Source organism: Anomaloglossus baeobatrachus, chromosome 3 (assembly GCF_048569485.1).
Source record: "Anomaloglossus baeobatrachus isolate aAnoBae1 chromosome 3, aAnoBae1.hap1, whole genome shotgun sequence".
Lineage (NCBI taxonomy): Eukaryota > Metazoa > Chordata > Amphibia > Anura > Aromobatidae > Anomaloglossus > Anomaloglossus baeobatrachus.
In genome coordinates this window covers 351,777,704-351,797,152 of record NC_134355.1, presented here as the reverse complement: position 1 = coordinate 351,797,152, position 19,449 = coordinate 351,777,704, and the positions used below count along the sequence as shown (strand labels likewise).

The window sequence follows — 19,449 nt, the reverse complement described above, 5'->3', positions numbered from 1 at the left end:
GGGTATTCACCAAGGTCATGGCAGCAATGATTGCGGTTCTGCACCTCCTGGGATTGGCAGTGATTCCTTACCTGGACGACCTTCTAGTCAAGGCTTCATCCAGCGCAGACTGTCAGCGGAGTGTCTCGCTCACTCTCGCCACTCTAGCCCAATTCGGGTGGCTGGTCAATCTGCCCAAATCCACTCTGACTCCGACCCAGAGTCTCACGTACCTAGGGATGCAGTTCGAGACTCTGCCGGCACTTATGAAGTTGCCCTTAGTCAAACAGCAGTCCCTCCAGCTAGCGGTGCGCTCTCTGCTGAGGCCCCGCCGTTATACCCTCAGGCGTCTGATGCAGGTGCTGGGTCAAATGGTGGCGTCCATGGAGGCTGTTCCCTTTGCCCAGTTCCATCTGCGCCCCCTGCAGCTGGACATTCTCCGCTGTTGGGACAAGCGGCCTTCCTCCTTACACAGGTTAGTGGCTCTGTCGCCACAGACCAGGAGCTTTCTGCAGTGGTGGCTTCGGCCCCTCTCCCTGTCCCAGGGGCGCTCCTTCCTGGCCCCGTCCTGGGTGATTCTCACCACGGATGCCAGTCTATCCGGCTGGGGAGCGGTATGTCTCCACCACAGAGCGCAGGGCACTTAGACTCCGTCCGAGTCAGCCCTTTCAATCAATGTGCTGGAAACCAGAGCCGTGCTTCTAGCTCTCCTAGCTTTTCTCCACCTGTTGGCGGGCAGGCACATTCGAGTCCAGTCAGACAACGCGACAGCGGTTGCCTACATCAATCACCAAGGCGGGACACGCAGCCGCCTGGCAATGTTGGAGGTTCAACTCATCCTTCAATGGGCGGAGGACTCCAAGTCCACCATATCCGCAGTCCACATCCCAGGCGTGGAAAACTGGGAGGCAGATTATCTCAGCCGTCAATCCGTGGACGGTGGCGAGTGGTCCCTGCACCCGGCAGTGTTTCAGTCAATCTGCCGCAAATGGGGCACTCCGGACGTGGACCTAATGGCATCCCGTCACAACAACAAAGTTCTCGTTTACGTGGCTCGCTCCCACGATCCCCAGGCATTCGCCGCGGACCCTCTGGTTCAAGACTGGTCCCAGTTTCATCTGTCCTACGTGTTTCCCCCTCTAGCTCTCTTGCCCAGAGTCCTGCGCAAGATCAGAATGGAGGGCCGTCGAGTCATCCTCATTGCACCGGACTGGCCCAGGCGAGCTTGGTATCCAGACCTGCTCCATCTGTCCGTAGAGATGCCGTGGCATCTCCCGGACCGTCCAGACCTACTCTCGCAAGGTCCGTTTTTCCGCCCGAATTCTGCGGCTCTCAAATTGACGGCGTGGCTCTTGAGTCCTGGATTTTGACGGCTTCTGGTATTCCTCCTGAAGTCATCTCCACTATGACTCGAGCCCGTAAGTCTTCCTCTGCTAAGATCTATCACAGGACATGGAAAATTTTCCTGTCCTGGTGTCGCTCTACCGACCATCCCCCTTGGCCATTCTCCTTGCCGACCCTTCTGTCTTTTCTACAGTCCGGTCTGCAGCTAGGACTGTCCCTCAACTCTCTCAAGGGACAAGTCTCAGCTCTGTCAGTTCTGTTCCAGCTGCGTCTCGCTCGGCTGGCTCAGGTCCGCACCTTCATGCAAGGCACATCTCACATCATTCCGCCTTACCGGCGGCCCTTGGATCCCTGGGACCTTAACTTGGTTCTCACGGTTTTGCACAAACCCCCCTTTGAGCCTCTTAGGGAGGTTTCCTTGTATCGTCTTTCACAGAAAATGACCTTTCTGGTGGCCATTACTTCCCTCAGGAGAGTCTCTGATTTGGCTGCGCTCTCTTCGGAGTCCCCTTTTTTAGTTTTCCATGAAGACAAGGTGGTTCTCCGTCCGACTCCGAACTTTCTTCCTAAGGTGGTCTCTCCTTTCCACCTTAACCAGGACATTACCCTACCTTCCTTTTGTCCGGCTCCTGTTCATCGCTTTGAAAAAGCCCTGCATACTCTGGATCTAGTGCGTGCTCTCCGGATCTATGTGTCTCGCACCGCTGCACTTAGGCGGTGCACTTCTCTTTTTGTGCTAACCACAGGTCGGCGCAAGGGCCTTTCTGCTTCTAAGCCGACCTTAGCCCGTTGGATTAGATCGACCATTTCGGACGCCTACCAGAGTACTCAGGTGCCTCCCCCGGCGGGGATCAAGGCACATTCGACCAGAGCTGTCGGTGCCTCTTGGGCTTTCAGGCACCAGGCTACGGCTCAACAAGTCTGTCAGGCTGCCACTTGGACTAGCCTGCACACCTTTTCGAAGCACTACCAAGTGCATGCTCATGCTTCGGCAGATGCGAGCTTGGGCAGACGCATCCTCCAGGCGGCTGTCGCCCATTTGTGAAGTTAGGTTCTGCCTACTTCTTAGTTTTTTCTGTTTATTCCCACCCAGGGACTGCTTTGGAATATCCCATGGTCTGGGTCTCCCAAAGGAACGATAAAGAAAAAGAGAATTTTGTTACTTACCGTAAATTCTTTTTCTTATAGTTCCGTATTGGGAGACCCAGCACCCTCCCTGTTGCCTGTTGGCAATTTCTTGTTCCGCGTGTTATCACCGGCTGTTGTCGTGGACAGAGTCTCCGGTTGTTCCGGCTCTTGCTCTGTTCTACTTGTGGGTGGCTATTCTCCTTCAGCTTTTGCACTAAAGTGGCTGGGTCTGCTCACCAGGGGGTGTATAAGCTCAGAGGGAGGAGCTACACTTTTAAGTGTAGTACTTTGTGTGTCCTCCGGAGGCAGAAGCTAAACACCCATGGTCTGGGTCTCCCAATACGGAACTATAAGAAAAAGAATTTACGGTAAGTAACAAAATTCTCTTTTTTTCTTTCGCAGCATGACACCTCCTGTATATCATTGATCAATGAGATGCATGGGAAGACGTACACTACCCAAGAGACAAATCTTTGGTAACAGCCCCTTTGGCTTATATTAAATTATAACATTAATTTTTTACAAAAGTGTTTTACTTTGACTCAAAATTCCATGAAGATGTCTGCATATATAAAGTGCTGAGTGGCATTTTCACAACATGCCTTGTGTCTAATTGGGGGTTAATATCAATTTTTATTTAGTAATTTAGGTTTATTTCAAACTGAAACTTGACGTTGTAACCAAAGGCGCAAATTGTTGAGAAGCTCCCAGTTGTGAAATGGTAAATTACCAAAAACCAACCTTGCTTTATGATTCCGTGTTTTGAAATCCAAGAATGATGACGCTTAGCAGACCTACCAAATATTAAAAAAATGAAATATCTGGGTCCTCACTGTATTTCACTGAAGTGTTAGATCATTTTACATCCAGTACATGGCAGAGGTTGGAACTGTTGGAGGTTTTTACCTCCGAGTATATAGAATATTTATAGAGCAGGAATGTTACAGTAGAATACATCATCATCTATGGGTCAAAAAAGCTGATGATCCATTTACGCCGGGAGTTTCTTCTATAGAGAGCCCTGCCTGCCCTGTGAATCTGGCTACAATGTTTTTCTCAGAAGTTGCTGACTTTTTCCTCTATAAGGCCCTGTGCGCACACTGCATTTTTTGCCGCGGATTTGCTGCAGTTTTTGGTGCAGAATTGGTGCAGTTTTTGTTCTTAAGCTTCATGCAGTCCTTTCCAGCAGAGTCTATGAGAAATCCAAAATGCTGTGCGCACGTTGCGTCTTTTTTCCTTACAGATTTCGCTGTAGAATTTCTGTAGCAACAAGAAGTAGCATGTCACTTCTTTTCAGCGTTTTTCTGCATTTTTCCCTGCGTTTTGCCATTGACAATGTTAAAAAAAACGCGGTAAATCCGCACCAAAAACGCAGCATAATGTGGTAAAACCCCATGCATTTTTGGTGCGTTTTTTCCACAGGTAGGTGTGTTTTTCTGCCAGAAGGTGCGTTTTTCACTGGAGAAACAAATCCGCAGTGTGCGCACATAGCCATTAGCAGCTCTTGACCTCAATGTGGTGCTTCATGTATGGAGAGATCCTTCAATCTAGATATAAATGATGATCCCCAGAATCTGAGTACTATATAGAAGAGCACAGATGTACCAGTGACATGGTCATTTGTAGTGTCCCTGTTCTTGTTTTGCAGGAGATGAAGCAAAGCCCTGTATTTCTCGTGACCGAAGAAGATCTGAAGCAAGCCTCTATCTTGGAAAATGCATTAGGCAAGAAAGAGAAAAAAGACGAGAGGCGGAAAAAAGTCACAGGTTACTATTTTGTTTTTTAAGTGTTAAGGGTGCTTTACACGAGACAATCTATCGTGCGATAGATTGTCAGGGTCACGGTTTTTGTGACGCACATCCGTCATCGCTTGCGACGTCGGGCTGTGTGACACCTCCGAGCGATGCAGTATCGCTCACAAATCGTAAGTCGTGTACTCGTCGCTCGGTTTCATAATCTCGTTTAATTAAAATGGCGCCGGTTGCTCATCGTTCCCGGGATAGCACACGCCATTCCGTGTGACACCCCAGGAACGATGAACTGCAGCTTACCTCTGTCCCGCGGCACCCGCCGGCTATGTGGAAGGAAGGAGGTGGGCGGGATGTTTACATCCCGCTCATCTCCGCCCCTCCGCTTCTATTAGTCGGCTGCCGCGTGACGTCGCTGTGACGCCGAACGTCCCTCCCACTTCAGGAAGAGGATGTTCGTCGCCCACAGCGAGGTCGTCCGGAAGGTAAGTGCGTGTGACGGGGGGTTAAACGAGTTTGTGCGCCACGGGCAGCGATTCGCCCGTGACGCAAAAACGACAGGGGCGGGTATGATCGCTCATGCTATCGCACAAGAGATCGACTCGTGTAAAGCAGGCTTTACATAGGATGCAAACAATCTAGTTTACTCATGAAAAATGTTGCATAGAATTTTAGCCCATACTCATGTATGATAAAATGGATTGTAAAGAACGTTTTCTAAGCTTCTGACTTGTTTGCCTACATAGCTCCATTATATTCCGCAGCGCTTTACAGACATTATCATCACTGTCCCCATTATAAATTCACTATCACTAGTATGTCTATGGAAGAAACCCACACAAAGACGGTGATAAAGTACAAACTCCTTGCAAATGTTGTTGTTCATGGGTATTTGAACCCAGGACTCCAGAGCTGCAATACTACAGCGCTAACCCCTGAGCAGTTTTATATAGGGTATCAGAGCTCTTTAAGGATTATGAAATGCGTTTATTTTTGAGCACCTTGGTGTAGCCTGAAGTAATAATCTACAATGTGAAATAATTGAAATGTAGCACCTTAGAAGTGTGTTGTATGCTGACACTTCACAGGAGCTTTCAGATAGTTGCCCATGCAACTGCCTCGCACCATGAGTCCTAAACTTTAGATTGGGAAGTTAAGGGCCTCAAAAGCTATAGTATAAAAGAATTAAGAATGAAGAGAAAGTGATGAGAAAAGCTTAGTGGGAACAGCCTGTGTTTCATTAAAACAATAACTTTATTTTATTGCATACTAAAAATAATAACACGTAGTTACCGTGTTTTTCCAAAAAATAAGACCTCAAAAATAAGCCCTAGCAGTGATTTTCAGCATTTTCGGAGTAAGGGTTAAATATAATCCCAACCCCGAAAATAAGTCGCGGTTCAATAATGAAGTGTCCAAGCAGCTAAAAAAGTTAAAGAATACTGCAGAAGGGGTTAACGCCGCACATTAGCCAAAATGAAACTGTAGAAGAGTTGATGAATAATATCTTTCTTTTTATTTCATTGGTCTACGCGTTTCGAGGTTAAAAACCTCTTCCTCAGGGACCAGTACATCAACAAAAACCACGCATCAGATCTCACACCCACATCAGATTTCACACCCACATCAGATCTCACACCCACATCAGATCTCACACCCACATCAGATCTCACACCCACATCAGATCTCACACCCACATCAGATCTCACACCCACATCAGATCTCACACCCACATCAGATCTCACACCCACATCAGATCTCACACACACACACACACACACACACACACACTCACACAATCAACCATCAGGTTGCAAACACACACTCACCACATCCAGCGATACCGATCCTGAGACCTATTGCGGATGGAATGCTTACAGGACCTACGACACATGACTTCGTCCCATCCCTGCTGCTGGAGGCATTGTGTACAGTAATGGCCAAAAGTTTTAAGAATGCTACAAATATTAATTTTTACAAAGTCTACTGCTTAAGTTTTTCTAATGGCAATTTGCATATACTCCAGAATGTCATAAAGAGTGATCAGCTTAACAGCAATTACTTGCAAAGTCAATATTGGCTAAGAAAATGAACTTTAACCCCCAAAACACATTTCAACATCATTGCATTCCTGCCTTAAAAGGAGCAGCTAACATTGTTTTAGTGATTGTTCTATTAACACAGGTGTAGGTGTTGATGAGGACAGGGCTGGTGATCAATCAGCCATGATTAAGTAAGAATGACACCACTGGACACTTTAAAAGGAGGCTGGTGCTTGGTATCATTGTTTTTCTTCAGTTAACCATGGTTATCTCTAAAGAAACACGTGCAGCCATCATTGCTCTGCACAAAAATGGCCTAACAGGGAAGAGTATCGCAGCTACAAAGATTGCACCTCAGTCAACAATCTATCGCATCATCAAGAACTTCAAGGAGAGAGCTTCCATTGTTGCCAAAAAGGCTCCAGGGCGCCCAAGAAGGACCAGCAAATGCCAGAACCGTATCTTAAAACTGTTTCAGCTGCGGGATCGGACTACCAGCAGTGCCGAGCTAGCTCAGCAATGGCAGCAGGCTGGTGTGAGTGATTCTGCACGCACTGTGAGGCGGAGACTGCTTGAGCAAGGCCTGGTTTCAAGGAGGGCAGCAAAGAAGCCACTTCTCTCCAGAAAAAACATCAGGGACCGACTGATATTCTGCAAAAGGTACAGGGAGTGGACTGCTGAGGACTGGGGTAAAGTCATTTTCTCAGATGAATCCCCTTTTCGATTGTTTGGGACATCTGGAAAACAGCTTATTTAGGAGAAGAAGAGGTGAGCGCTACCACCAGTCTTGTCTCATGCCAACTGTTAAGCATTCTGAAACGATTCATGTGTGGGGTTGCTTCTCAGCCAAGGGAATTGGCTCACTCACAGTCTTGCCCAAAAACACAGCCATGAATAAAGAATGGTACCAGAATGTCCTCCAAGAGCAACTTCTCCCAACTGTCCAAGAGCAGTTTGGCGCCCAACAATGCCTTTTCCAGCATGATGGAGCACCTTGCCATAAAGCAAAGGTGATCACTAAATGGCTCATGGAACAAAACATAGAGATTTTGGGTCCATGGCCTGGTAACTCCCCAGATCTTAATCCCATTGAGAACTTGTGGGCAATCATCAAGAGACGGGTGGACAAACAAAAACCAACAAATTCTGGCAAAATGCAAGCATTGCTTATGCAAGAATGGACAGCTATCAGTCAGGATTTGGTCCAGAAAGTTGATTGAGAGCATGCCAGGGAGAATTGCAGAGGTCCTGAAGAAGAAGGGTCAACACTGCAAATATTGACTTGCTGCATTAACTCATTCTAACTGTCAATATAAACTTTTGGTACTCATAATATTATTGCAATTATATTTCTGTATGTGATGTAAACATCAGACAAACACAATTAAAAACCAGAGGGCAACAGATCATGTGAAAATATAATTTTAATGTAATTCTCAAAACTTTTGGCCATGACTGTACTGCTGGAAGTAGTGAGTGAGTGTGTATGAATGTGTGTGCGCAATATGATATATATGAGTGTGTCGGCCAGAACCAGGGGAGGCAGCACATCTGCTCGGAGCTCTCGCCAGAGATCACAGGGAGGACCTGGGAGCCACGTAGCCATCCGGGCCCTGATAACTATGAATCTCCTGGGTAGAGGGTGGTCTGCTTTTTTGGGGGTTAAACTTACCCCCAACCGTGTTTCTCCAAGAATAAGACCTCCTGCAAAAATAAGCCCTAGTGCTTTTTTGGGGGCAAAAAAAAAAGTGTAAGACCGTGTCTTATTTTTGGAAAAACACAGTAGAAGTGGTGACTGCCTGCCATATTGGTTGAACACTCCTTCCATTAATCTAAGGCGATTTTTCATTAAGACTGTATTCTTTCTGCCCTTTAAACTGATAGATTTTTGGCCCAGGGGAAGGCATATCAATAGAAAATGTTAGGGTCATATCAAAGAATGATTGCCTTGTTATTGCTGGTGGGCTCAGATGATTAAGCCATTTGTGCACCAAGCAACTCATTGTTACAAGTATAGATAGTAGTAATGTTGTAGATATTTATGTTTGCATATACAGTATTGTGCAAAAGTTTTATTGAAATGGTATTACATGATGGATATGTATCTGCTCGTACAGTACAGACCAAACGTTTGGACACACCTTCTTATCTCTAGAACAACTATTAAGAGGAGACTTTGTGCTGCAGGGCTTCATGGTAAAATAGCTGCTAGGAAACCACTGCTAAGGACAGACAACAAGCAGAAGAGACTTGTTTGAGCTAAAGAACACAAGGAATGGACATTAAGACTAGTGGAAATCCGTGCTTTGGTCTGATGAGTCCAAATTTGAAATCTTTGGATCCAACCACCGTGTCTTTGTAGAAAAGGTGAACGGATGGACTCTACATGCCTGGTTCCCACCGTGAAGCATGGAGGAGGAGGTGTGATGGTGTGGGGGGGCTTTGCTGCTGACACTGTTGGGATTTAACCAAAATTGAAGACATACAGATCCAGCATGACTAGCACAGCATCTTGCAGCGGTGTGCTATTTCATCCGGTTTGCGTTTAGTTGGACCATAATTTTATTTTTCAACAGGACATTGACCTCAAAAACACCTCCAGGCTGTGTAAGGGCTATTTGACTAAGAAGGAGAGTGATGGGGTGCTACGCCAGATGACCTGGTCTCCACAGTCACCAGACCTGAACCCAATCGAGATGGTTTGGGGTGAGCTGGAACGCAGAGTGAAGGCAAAAGGGCCAACAAGTGCTAAGCATCTCTGGGAACTCCATCAAGACTGTTGGAAAACCATTTCCGGTGACTACCTCTTGAAACTCAGCAAGAGAATGCCAAGACTGTGCAAAGCAGTAATCAAAGCAAAAGGTGGCTACTTTGAAGAACCTAGAATATAAGACATATTTTCAGTTGTTTCACACTTTTTTAACTATTTCATTCCACATGTGTTAATTCATAGTTCTGATGCCTTCAATGTGAATCTACAAGTTTTAGAGTCATGAAAATAATAAAACTCTTTGAATGAGGTGTGTCCAAACTTTTGGTCTGTACTGTATTTCTCAGCATTGGGGACTCCAATAATCCTGACCAAATCAAATCCCCAACTCCTTTTGCTGAAATGCAGCCCTTAACTAGCAAGAAACTTCCACTGTTGTCTGCAGACACTTATCGTATAGCTCTCCAGCCCTTCTGTAAATTTTGACTCATCAGATCACATACTAAAAATTTTCTGCACCCCAGTTCCTATTTCTTCAGCGCTCTATTGGGAGACCCAGACGATTGGGGTATAGCTACTGCCCTCTGGAGGCCACACAAAGCACTACATTAAAAGTGCAAGGCCCCTCCCCCTCTGGCTATACCCCCCCCGTGGTATCACGGGTTCTCCAGTTTTAGCTTTGTGTGCGAAGGAGGTCAGACATTCCATGCATAGCTCCACAGATTTTAGTCAGCAGTAGCTGCTGACTGTTTCGGATGGAAGAAAAGAGGACACATATAGTGTCCCCAGCATGCTCCCTTCTCACCCCTGGATGGTGTTGTAAGGTTGAGGTACCTATTGCTGGTACAGGGCTGGAGCCTGACATGCTGTTTTCCTTCCACATCCCCTTGTAGGGCTCTGTGGAAGTGGGATCCTGCCGGCCTCTCAGCTCTGATGCCGGGCTCCATCCACAGACCCATTAGAACCTGATGGAGACGGAGCAGGAGTACGATCAGGGACAGGCCCTGCATCATACAGGTACTCTGTGTCCCCGGCAGGCACAGACACACTCCGGGCTGGCTGGGTGTTGTAGTGCGCCGGGGACCGCAACGTGGAGTTGGTGTCCCTACAGATTACTGGGGGATTGTTTGTGTTTGGGAACGCAGCGCCGACCCCCTCTGGACCGGGCGGCGCTGCTGTGACTTGTGGTGCGCCGGGGATCCGCCGTCCGCGCTTTTACGGCGGCGGCGGTTATAAATTTAGTCCCCGGCTTTTTGGGCCTAGGACGCCGGCAGCTCCGTTTCGTTCCCGCCCCCACCCTGTCATTCAGGGTAGGGGAGAGACGCTGTTCGCTAGCAGCGACGAGGGCTGGAGCCTGATTTACATGCTCCAGCCCTCTCACTTGGCACAGAGGGAAGCAGGCTTCCCGCTCTTGGCCAGGAACGCCCAGGGCCCGCCCCCCTTCCTCTCTCGAGACGCCGGCAGCCATTACATGCATGCCTGGCTGGAGGAAGGACGCAAGGCTCTGGGAGACCTGGACTGGGGCTATCTGGCGACCACACACCCGCTTTTTAAGCGGGCGGTAAGCGATTTTTCTGTGCTGGTCCCTCTAGTGCCTCACTGTGTATCAGTGTACTGGGTACAGATATATAGATATTGTATTTCTTGCACTGTGAGGTGCGCTTCTGGCTGCATATCCCAGATCGCTCTGTGGAAGCAGCAACATGTCATCCTCAAAACGCAAGGCGGCCAAGGTAAAAAGGGCTGTGTATACTGCGTGTGCTGCATGTGGGGCTAATCTACCAGCAGGCTCCGATGACCCCCATTGTGTGCAATGCTCCGACCCGGTGCTGCTTCGCCAGCCGGAGTCAGGAGAGGTAGTGACCCAGGCTGAGACGCTTGTAAGTTCTGCCCCGGTGACAGGGACGGACTTTGCAGTTTTTGCAGATAATATGTCTGTATCTATGGCAAAAATCCTTGAAACCTTGCAATCTATGCATGGGGCTCAGTCTCTGGGCACGGCGAGGCCTCTGTCCTCGGGTCCCCCTTACTTGGAATGTATCCAGCCCACAGGGGGGTCCCCGGCTTCACAGGCCGAGGATTATGACTCAGATGATGGCCCCAGCCACCCTAAGCGAGCTCGCTGGGAAAGACCCTCGACGTCTTCACACTGCTCAGGGTCTCAGCGCAATCAGTCTCCCTGTGATGTGTCTGATGAGAGTGATCAGGAATCCACTCCTGGAACCCCTCTCAACCTGGATACCCCGGATGGGGATGCCATGGTAAACGACCTTATCTCAGCCATCAATAGGCTGTTGGATATTTCTCCCCCAGCCCCTTCAGCAGAAGAGGCGGCTGCGGAGCAGGAAAAGTTTCGTTTCCTTTATCCCAAGCGTAAATTGAGTGCTTTGTTAGATCACTCTGACTTCAGAGAATCAATCCAGAAGCACGACGCTCACCCAGAAAGGCGTTTCTCTAAACGATCTAAAGATACGCGTTTCCCTTTCCCCCCTGAGGTGGTCAAGCGCTGGACACAGTGTCCAAAGGTAGACCCCCCGATTTCCAAACTTGCAGCTAGATCCATAGTTGCAGTGGAGGATGGCGCTTCACTTAAAGATGCCAATGACAGACAGATGGACCTTTGGTTAAAATCTGTCTATGAAGCTATCGGCGCGTCGTTTGCTCCGGCATTCGCAGCCGTATGGGCACTCCAGGCTATTTCAGCTGGCTTAGCAAAAGTGGATGCTATCATGCATCCAGCAGTGCCGCAAGTGGCGCACCTTACCACGCAGATGTCGGCGTTTGCGTCTTACGCGATCAATGCGGTCCTAGAATCTACCAGTCGCACCTCAATGGCGTCCGCCAATTCGGTAGTTTTGCGCAGAGCCTTGTGGTTAAAGGACTGGAAAGTAGATGCTGGTTCCAAAAAATGTTTAACCAGTTTGCCTTTGTCTAGAGATAGACTGTTTGGCGAGCCATTGGCTGACATCATTAAGCAGTCCAAGGGTAAAGACTCCTCTTTACCACAACCCAGAACATCCAAACCTCAGCAGAAAAAGTGGCAGCAGAGGTTTCAGTCCTTTCGAGGTTCGGGCAAGACACCATTTACCTCGTCCAAAGGGACTCAGAGGACGCAAAGAAACTCAGATTCGTGGCGGACTCACACACGCCCCAAGAAAGCAAATGGAGGTACCGCTTCCAAAGCGGCTACCTCATGACTTCCAGCCCCCCCCCTCCGCATCGCCGGTCGGGGGCAGGCTCTCCCGCTTTTCCGGCATTTGGATGTCACAGGTCAAAGACCGGTGGGTGACGGACATTTTGTCTCGCGGGTACAGAATCGAGTTCAATTCTCGTCCTCCAGCTCGGTTCTTCAGAACCTCCCCACGTCCAGACCGAGCAGATGCTCTGCTGCAGGCGGTGGATTCCCTAAAAGCGGAAGGAGTGGTTATCCCAGTCCCTCCTCAGGAACAAGGGCAAGGGTTTTACTCCAATCTCTTTGTGGTTCCAAAAAAGGACGGCTCGTTCCGTCCTGTTCTGGACCTAAAACGGCTCAACAAACATGTGCACGCCAGGAGGTTCCGGATGGAAACCCTCCGCTCTGTCATTGCCTCAATGTCCAGAGGAGACTTCCTTGCCTCAATAGACATCAAAGATGCTTATCTCCACGTGCCAATTGCTACAGAACATCAACGTTTTCTACGTTTTGTGATAGGAGACGACCATTTTCAGTTCGTAGCTCTTCCATTTGGTCTGGCGACAGCCCCACGGGTCTTCACCAAGGTCATGGCGGCGGTGGTAGCAGTCTTGCACTCTCAGGGACACTCGGTGATCCCTTACCTAGACGACTTATTGGTCAAAGCTCCCTCTCAGGAGGCATGTCAGCACAGCCTGAATGCTACGCTGGAGACTCTACAGTCTTTCGGATGGATCATCAACTTTCCAAAGTCGATCCTATCACCGACTCAGTCACTAACGTATCTTGGCATGGAGTTTCATACTCTAGCAGCGATAGTGAAGCTTCCGCTGGACAAGCAGCGGTCACTACAGACAGGGGTGCAATCTCTTCTGCAGGGCCAGTTGCATTCCTTGCGGCGCCTCATGCATTTCCTAGGGAAGATGGTGGCAGCCATGGAAGCAGTTCCCTTTGCGCAGTTTCATCTGCGCCCACTTCAATGGGACATTCTCCGCCAATGGGACGGGAAGTCAACGTCCCTGGACAGGAAAGTCTCGCTTTCCCAGACGGCCAAGGACTCCCTACAATGGTGGCTCCTTCCCACCTCATTGTCTCAGGGAAGATCCTTCCTGCCCCCATCCTGGGCAGTAGTCACGACAGATGCGAGTCTGTCAGGGTGGGGAGCAGTATTTCTCCACCACAGGGCTCAGGGGACGTGGACTCCGCAGGAGTCCACCCTTCAGATCAATGTTCTGGAGATCAGAGCAGTGTATCTTGCTCTACTGGCCTTCCAACAGTGGCTGGAAGGAAAGCAGATCCGAATCCAATCGGACAACTCCACAGCGGTGGCATACATCAACCACCAAGGAGGGACGCGCAGTCGGCAAGCCTTCCAAGAAGTCCGGCGCATTCTAATGTGGGTGGAGGACAGAGCATCCACCATATCCGCGGTTCACATCCCAGGCGTAGAAAACTGGGAAGCAGACTTCCTCAGTCGCCAGGGCATGGACGCAGGGGAATGGTCCCTTCACCCGGACGTGTTTCAGGAAATCTGTCGCCGCTGGGGAGTGCCGGACGTCGACCTAATGGCATCCCGGCACAACAACAAGGTCCCGGCATTCATGGCGAGGTCGCGCGATCAAAGAGCTCTGGCGGCAGACGCCTTGGTTCAAGATTGGTCGCAGTTTCAGCTCCCATACGTGTTTCCGCCTCTGGCGCTCTTGCCCAGAGTGCTACGCAAGATCAGATCCGAGTGCAGCCGCGTCATACTCGTCGCTCCAGACTGGCCGAGGAGGTCGTGGTATCCGGATCTGTGGCATCTCACGATCGGTCGACCGTGGTCACTGCCAGACCGACCAGACTTACTGTCCCAAGGGCCGTTTTTCCATCAGAATTCTGCGGCCCTGAACCTGACTGTGTGGCCATTGAGTCCTGGATCCTAGCATCTGCTGGATTATCTCAGGGAGTCGTTGCCACAATGAGACAAGCTAGAAAGTCGAATTCGGCTAAGATCTACCACAGAACGTGGAAGATTTTCTTGTCCTGGTGTTCTGCTCAGGGAGTGTCTCCCTGGCCATTTGCATTGCCCAAGTTTCTTTCCTTCCTGCAATCGGGGTTAGAAAAGGGCTTGTCGCTCAGCTCCCTTAAAGGGCAAGTTTCGGCACTATCCGTGTTTTTTCAGAAGCGTCTAGCACGTCTTCCTAAGGTGCGCACGTTCCTGCAGGGGGTCTGTCATATTGTGCCCCCGTACAAGCGACCGTTAGATCCATGGGATCTGAACAGGGTACTAGTTGCTCTTCAGAAGCCGCCCTTCGAGCCTCTGAAGGAAGTTCCTTTTTCTCGGCTGTCGCAGAAAGTGGCGTTTCTTGTTGCGATCACATCGCTTCGGCGAGTGTCTGAGCTGGCAGCTCTGTCATCTAAGGCTCCCTTCCTGGTGTTCCACCAGGACAAGGTTGTGCTGCGCCCCATTCCGGAGTTTCTTCCTAAGGTCGTATCCTCTTTTCATCTTAATCAGGATATTTCATTGCCTTCTTTTTACCCTCATCCGGTTCACCGGTATGAAAAGGCCTTACGTTTGCTAGATCTGGTGAGAGCACTCAGAATCTACATTTCCCGCACGGCGCCCATACGCCGTGCCGATGCACTTTTCGTCCTTGTCGCTGGTCCGCGCAAGGGGTTGCAGGCTTCTAAAGCCACCCTGGCTCGATGGATCAAAGAACCAATTCTAGAGGCCTACCGTTCTGCGGGGCTTCCGGTTCCTTCAGGGCTGAAAGCCCACTCCACCAGAGCCGTGGGTGCGTCCTGGGCATTACGTCACCAGGCTTCGGCTCAACAGGTGTGCCAGGCAGCTACCTGGTCCAGTCTGCACACTTTCACCAAGCATTATCAGGTGCATACCTATGCTTCGGCGGATGCCAGCTTAGGTAGAAGAGTCCTGCAGGCGGCAGTGACACCCCCGTAGGGGAGGGCTGTTTTGCAGCTCTAACATGAGGTATTTATTTACCCACCCAGGGACAGCTTTTGGACGTCCCAATCGTCTGGGTCTCCCAATAGAGCGCTGAAGAAGAAGGGAATTTTGTTACTTACCGTAAATTCCTTTTCTTCTAGCTCTTATTGGGAGACCCAGCACCCGCCCTGTTGTCCTTCGGGATGTTTTTTTGTTGTTTGCGGGTACACATGTTGTTCATGTTGAACGGTTTTTCAGTTCTCCGATGTTATTCGGAGTTAATTTGTTTAAACCAGTTATTGGCTTCCTCCTTCTTGCTTTGGCACTAAAACTGGAGAACCCGTGATACCACGGGGGGGGTATAGCCAGAGGGGGAGGGGCCTTGCACTTTTAATGTAGTGCTTTGTGTGGCCTCCAGAGGGCAGTAGCTATACCCCAATCGTCTGGGTCTCCCAATAAGAGCTAGAAGAAAAGGAATTTACGGTAAGTAACAAAATTCCCTTCTTTTTATTCGTAGTTGAGCGACTTTGGACTTTTCATGTTGAAGGTGTGAATTTGGCCACAATTCTTCCATGAAGACGACTGGGAGCACCTGAGTTCCAGTGGTTGCTGCCAGTTCTGAGCTGGTTGCACTAAGAGGCATCTTCGTATTTTGGAGGAAAGTAAGCATGATGTGTCTTTCATTTGCTGCTCTAAGTTTCCTTAGCCAGCCATTACGTCTACGGTCCTTAACGTTGCCTATTTCTTGGTAACCTCGATGCTGATAAACACAGGCAGATACTTGTCTATCATGCAATACCATCAGGAGAGATCTGGCTCCAAATTTATTCTGCAGCAGGACAACAGCCACAAGCATATATGCAATTTCAAGTAGAACTATCTTCAGTGTAAACGAGAACAGCGTGTCCTCAAAATGATGGCATTGCCCTACTAGGCCCTGAACACAGTATCATTAATGAAGAGACAGAAGGACTTGTGCAAGCTACATCCACAAAGGATCTATGGTTAGTTCTCCAAGATGTTTAGAACAACCACCCTGCTAAGTTTCTTCAAAAAGTATGTACAAGTGTACCTAGAAGAATTAAAGTTGTTTTGAAAGAAAAGGCTGGTCATGTCAAATATTGATTTAAAGTGTCTCTCTCCTGTTGATTCCCTTTACATTTTCTTAATAGTTAGAATTGAACTATTAACACTTTTTTTTTTTTTTTTTGTTTTTTTTTTAAAGCTTCTTACTTTGAAGCACTTTTTCAACATCTGCCTAAAACCTTTGCACAGCACTGTATCTTGGCAAATATAGTGTGCCTTTGTATTCTTTAATTAGAATATATCTGTTGGTATATATACCTAATATTCACACACAAATTGTTATAGGCATTGCTCACATCGACCAGTGTATACAACCACTTTTTTTTTTTTTATTTCTGGGAAAGGTTCTCTTCCCACAGAACAGGATCTAATCCCATCTGTGATACTAAGTAAACTGATCCGGCGCAATGCAGAAATATATCCAAGTAAATAGAGCTCGAAAAAAAATGAAAATGTAATCTTGATGAAATGTCTTTCTTCATATTGTCATGAGTGTGCTCCGCTCGGGGGATCTCTCTGAAGGTCACAACGTAGTCTTATGCGCTGGTCTGCAGCTTGTGTTTAAATGTAACGGCTTTCTTTTGGTGTTGTAGGGGTTAAGGACTCTTCCTGTCTGGCTATCCTTTATAGCCTTGATCTCAAGTGCAGCTCCTTGTGACCACTCCCCTTTATAAAAGGTCACATGTCTTACCATCTGATGCCGGTTATAGAATATTAATTTCTAAGCTGTCCACTTTGGATAGAGGCAGTCTCTGTTTGTTTTAATGTTTTGTTTATTGAATCAATATTAACAGAGTATATGCACATAACAAAAATCAAAGGCATTTCTAGCATCACCATCAATCTAGTTTGCATTCAAATGCATTAAATCGCCTTCCAGATACAATATCCTCCGTGGGACAGGATCCCAGATCAATTAAAAGTCGTTATATCAATCGAGAAGTGGAGGACAAGCCCGATCTTGCTATACTCTCATAACATTATAAAGAGAAAAACCAGTTTTATCCTTTTTCTTATTTACCGAAGAAAAAACAAAGAAAGAAAGAACACATAACTACAACAAGAAAATAGAGGTGGGGGGGGGGGGGGAGGGGGAGGAGGGGAGGGAATCACTGAGGAATCTGAAAAACCTTCCGGCTTCTATAACTCAGCTTTGGGGAAGGAGGTAAAGGGTCTAAGAGATTAGAGAGAGGGAGAGAAGATGAGGGGGGGGGGAGGGGGGAATGAAGTAGGGGGAAGGTGTTGGTCTTAGGTCCACTCATCATATGTCTATAGTAATCAGGACTAGGTTATCTGCTCACTCAATCCCCTAATGGGGAGGAGGAGACGACCTAGGTTTCTTTATGTCATTTCCTGCGCAATCGCCGTCGGAAAGGAAGGTTTGGATTTATAGACTTTCCAGGCCCTCCAGACTTGCCCAAAGAAGAGCAGTTGTTGTCGTGAGAGGGCAGAGAGCTCCTCCGCGTGGTACAATTGGTCAATTTTCTGTAACAGCTGCGAGAAGGAGGGTATCATAGTCGTACGCCACAATTGAGCAATCAGCAGTTTACAGGCTGAGCTCACAAAGGACACCAGTTTCGAGTTAGCCTTATCATTAGGCCACAGTGGAAAATTTAATAATAGATGCATGGGATCTGGGTCCTCCTGCTTGTTTGTAAGGTCAAAAATCAACTGGATTGCCATCCTCCAGAATATCTGGAGGCGGGGGCACGTCCACCAAATGTGCATATATGTTCCTCTATCCCCCTCACATCTCCAGCAGAGATCCGAGGAGGCAGACTGCCAAGCCGCGGCCGTGTCCGGAACTATGTACCATCTCGTCACCACTTTGAAGGAACTCTCTTGAACCCTCACGCAAGGATAGAGGCAGTCTCTGGATGATGCTGAGGTGTCCTGACAATTGCAGCCGTGGTGCTTAGCTGCATTGGAGGAGTTTAGAGTGTTTGATATTTTTGCCCTGTCTGTCTCCTTTCCCTTGTGTTATATTAGTGATCTCGCCAGCCTTCTCACTAGCCATCGTGAGTTCAAGGCAAGCCAAGGCCTAAGCACGTGATCGGCGACGAGGGGAAGGACTTGGATAGGGATGTTAGGGAGTTCCGGGAAAAGCCTCAGGTGAGTGCAGGAGGTGACCTCCGCACCCATGTTGATAGCACCAGGGACCATCAGTGTATTGTGTTCCTAGTGTACCCTATGTGTAGCGAAGCTCGCCGGAAGGTCCCCTTGTACCTGGTAGAATGCCGGTAGTCACTGAATCACAATTGGCCACCTATAATTACACATTTAGATAAATTAACAGTGATGATACCAAATGATAGAGTAGAATATTGGGCCCTTAGATAACATGCCATAATAGGTTATGCCCAATTATCCCTTATTGCGCTAGTTCATAGTTCTCCATTCTTTATCTTTCAGAGGGCAGTGGAAGCACCAGAGGAGGTGGTTGCAGTAATGCAAGAGAGATCAAGATAAAAAAGACTAAGAAGAAATCAAGGAAAGATGAAGACAGTGATGAGGAGCCCCAGACTGCTAGCACAAGTATGTTTCATGATTTGTATTACCAGAGAAGGACGAGTTTTGAATAACCGCATCAAATAACATCAATTGCTAGATATTTTTATGCTAAGTTATTGTTCCCTAGTACAGCCCAGATTTATAATCACTTGAATCCAATTATTTTAACTAACTTGTTTTCTAGTGTAGACACCCTTCATGGCAGTATACTTCTTATTTATAAGTAGTCATTAAATATGGTTCCTCCTTTTGAATGTAGTAAAATTGATAACTCTTAGTTGTGCTGGTCTAGTAAGATGTGACACCATAATAATGAAATATTTTTTTCATTTTGACGATTTTTCCATCAGACAAACCAAAGGAGCGTGAGGTCCCATTTATGGCTTTGGATGAAATTCAAGATATTTTAAGAAAACATGTTCCAGATGCTCCAGATGAGCTGGTCATTGAGCTCTCCAAAAACTTAATAAGGTTGGTCACTCAGTTTGTTTTTCATTCTTATTCTACATTCCTAGGTGAGAGAAGGTTTAACCCCTTTACGACCGCCGATACGCCTTTTAACGGCGGTAAATAAGGGTACTTTTTCCGATCCCCCGCTTTTTAACGGCGGTCGGAAAAAAGGGTCTAGCGCCCCCCAGAGTCAGAAAATTTCCGGGGTCTCAGCTGCCGGGGGTAGCTGAGACCCTGGAGATCATGATTCGGGCCGGTTTTTCCGGTCCCCGCTCACCTGATGACCGGTATACACCGTATACCGATCATCAAGTTATAGTAAATGACCGCGCCGGTAAAAAATGATTTATCTC

At 48.0% G+C, this 19,449-nt stretch overlaps 1 protein-coding gene across 1 annotated transcript in view; it reads left to right on the top strand.

The window, feature by feature from the left end:
• UFL1 (UFM1 specific ligase 1) overlaps positions 1-19,449 on the top strand; it is a 156,730-nt gene that overhangs the window by 74,287 nt on the left and 62,994 nt on the right. The window contains exons 11-13 of the mRNA XM_075340109.1: positions 4,100-4,217; positions 18,548-18,670; positions 18,997-19,117. Coding sequence (XP_075196224.1) covers positions 4,100-4,217; positions 18,548-18,670; positions 18,997-19,117 — 362 coding nt within the window. The remainder of the gene's footprint in view (positions 1-4,099; positions 4,218-18,547; positions 18,671-18,996; positions 19,118-19,449) is intronic.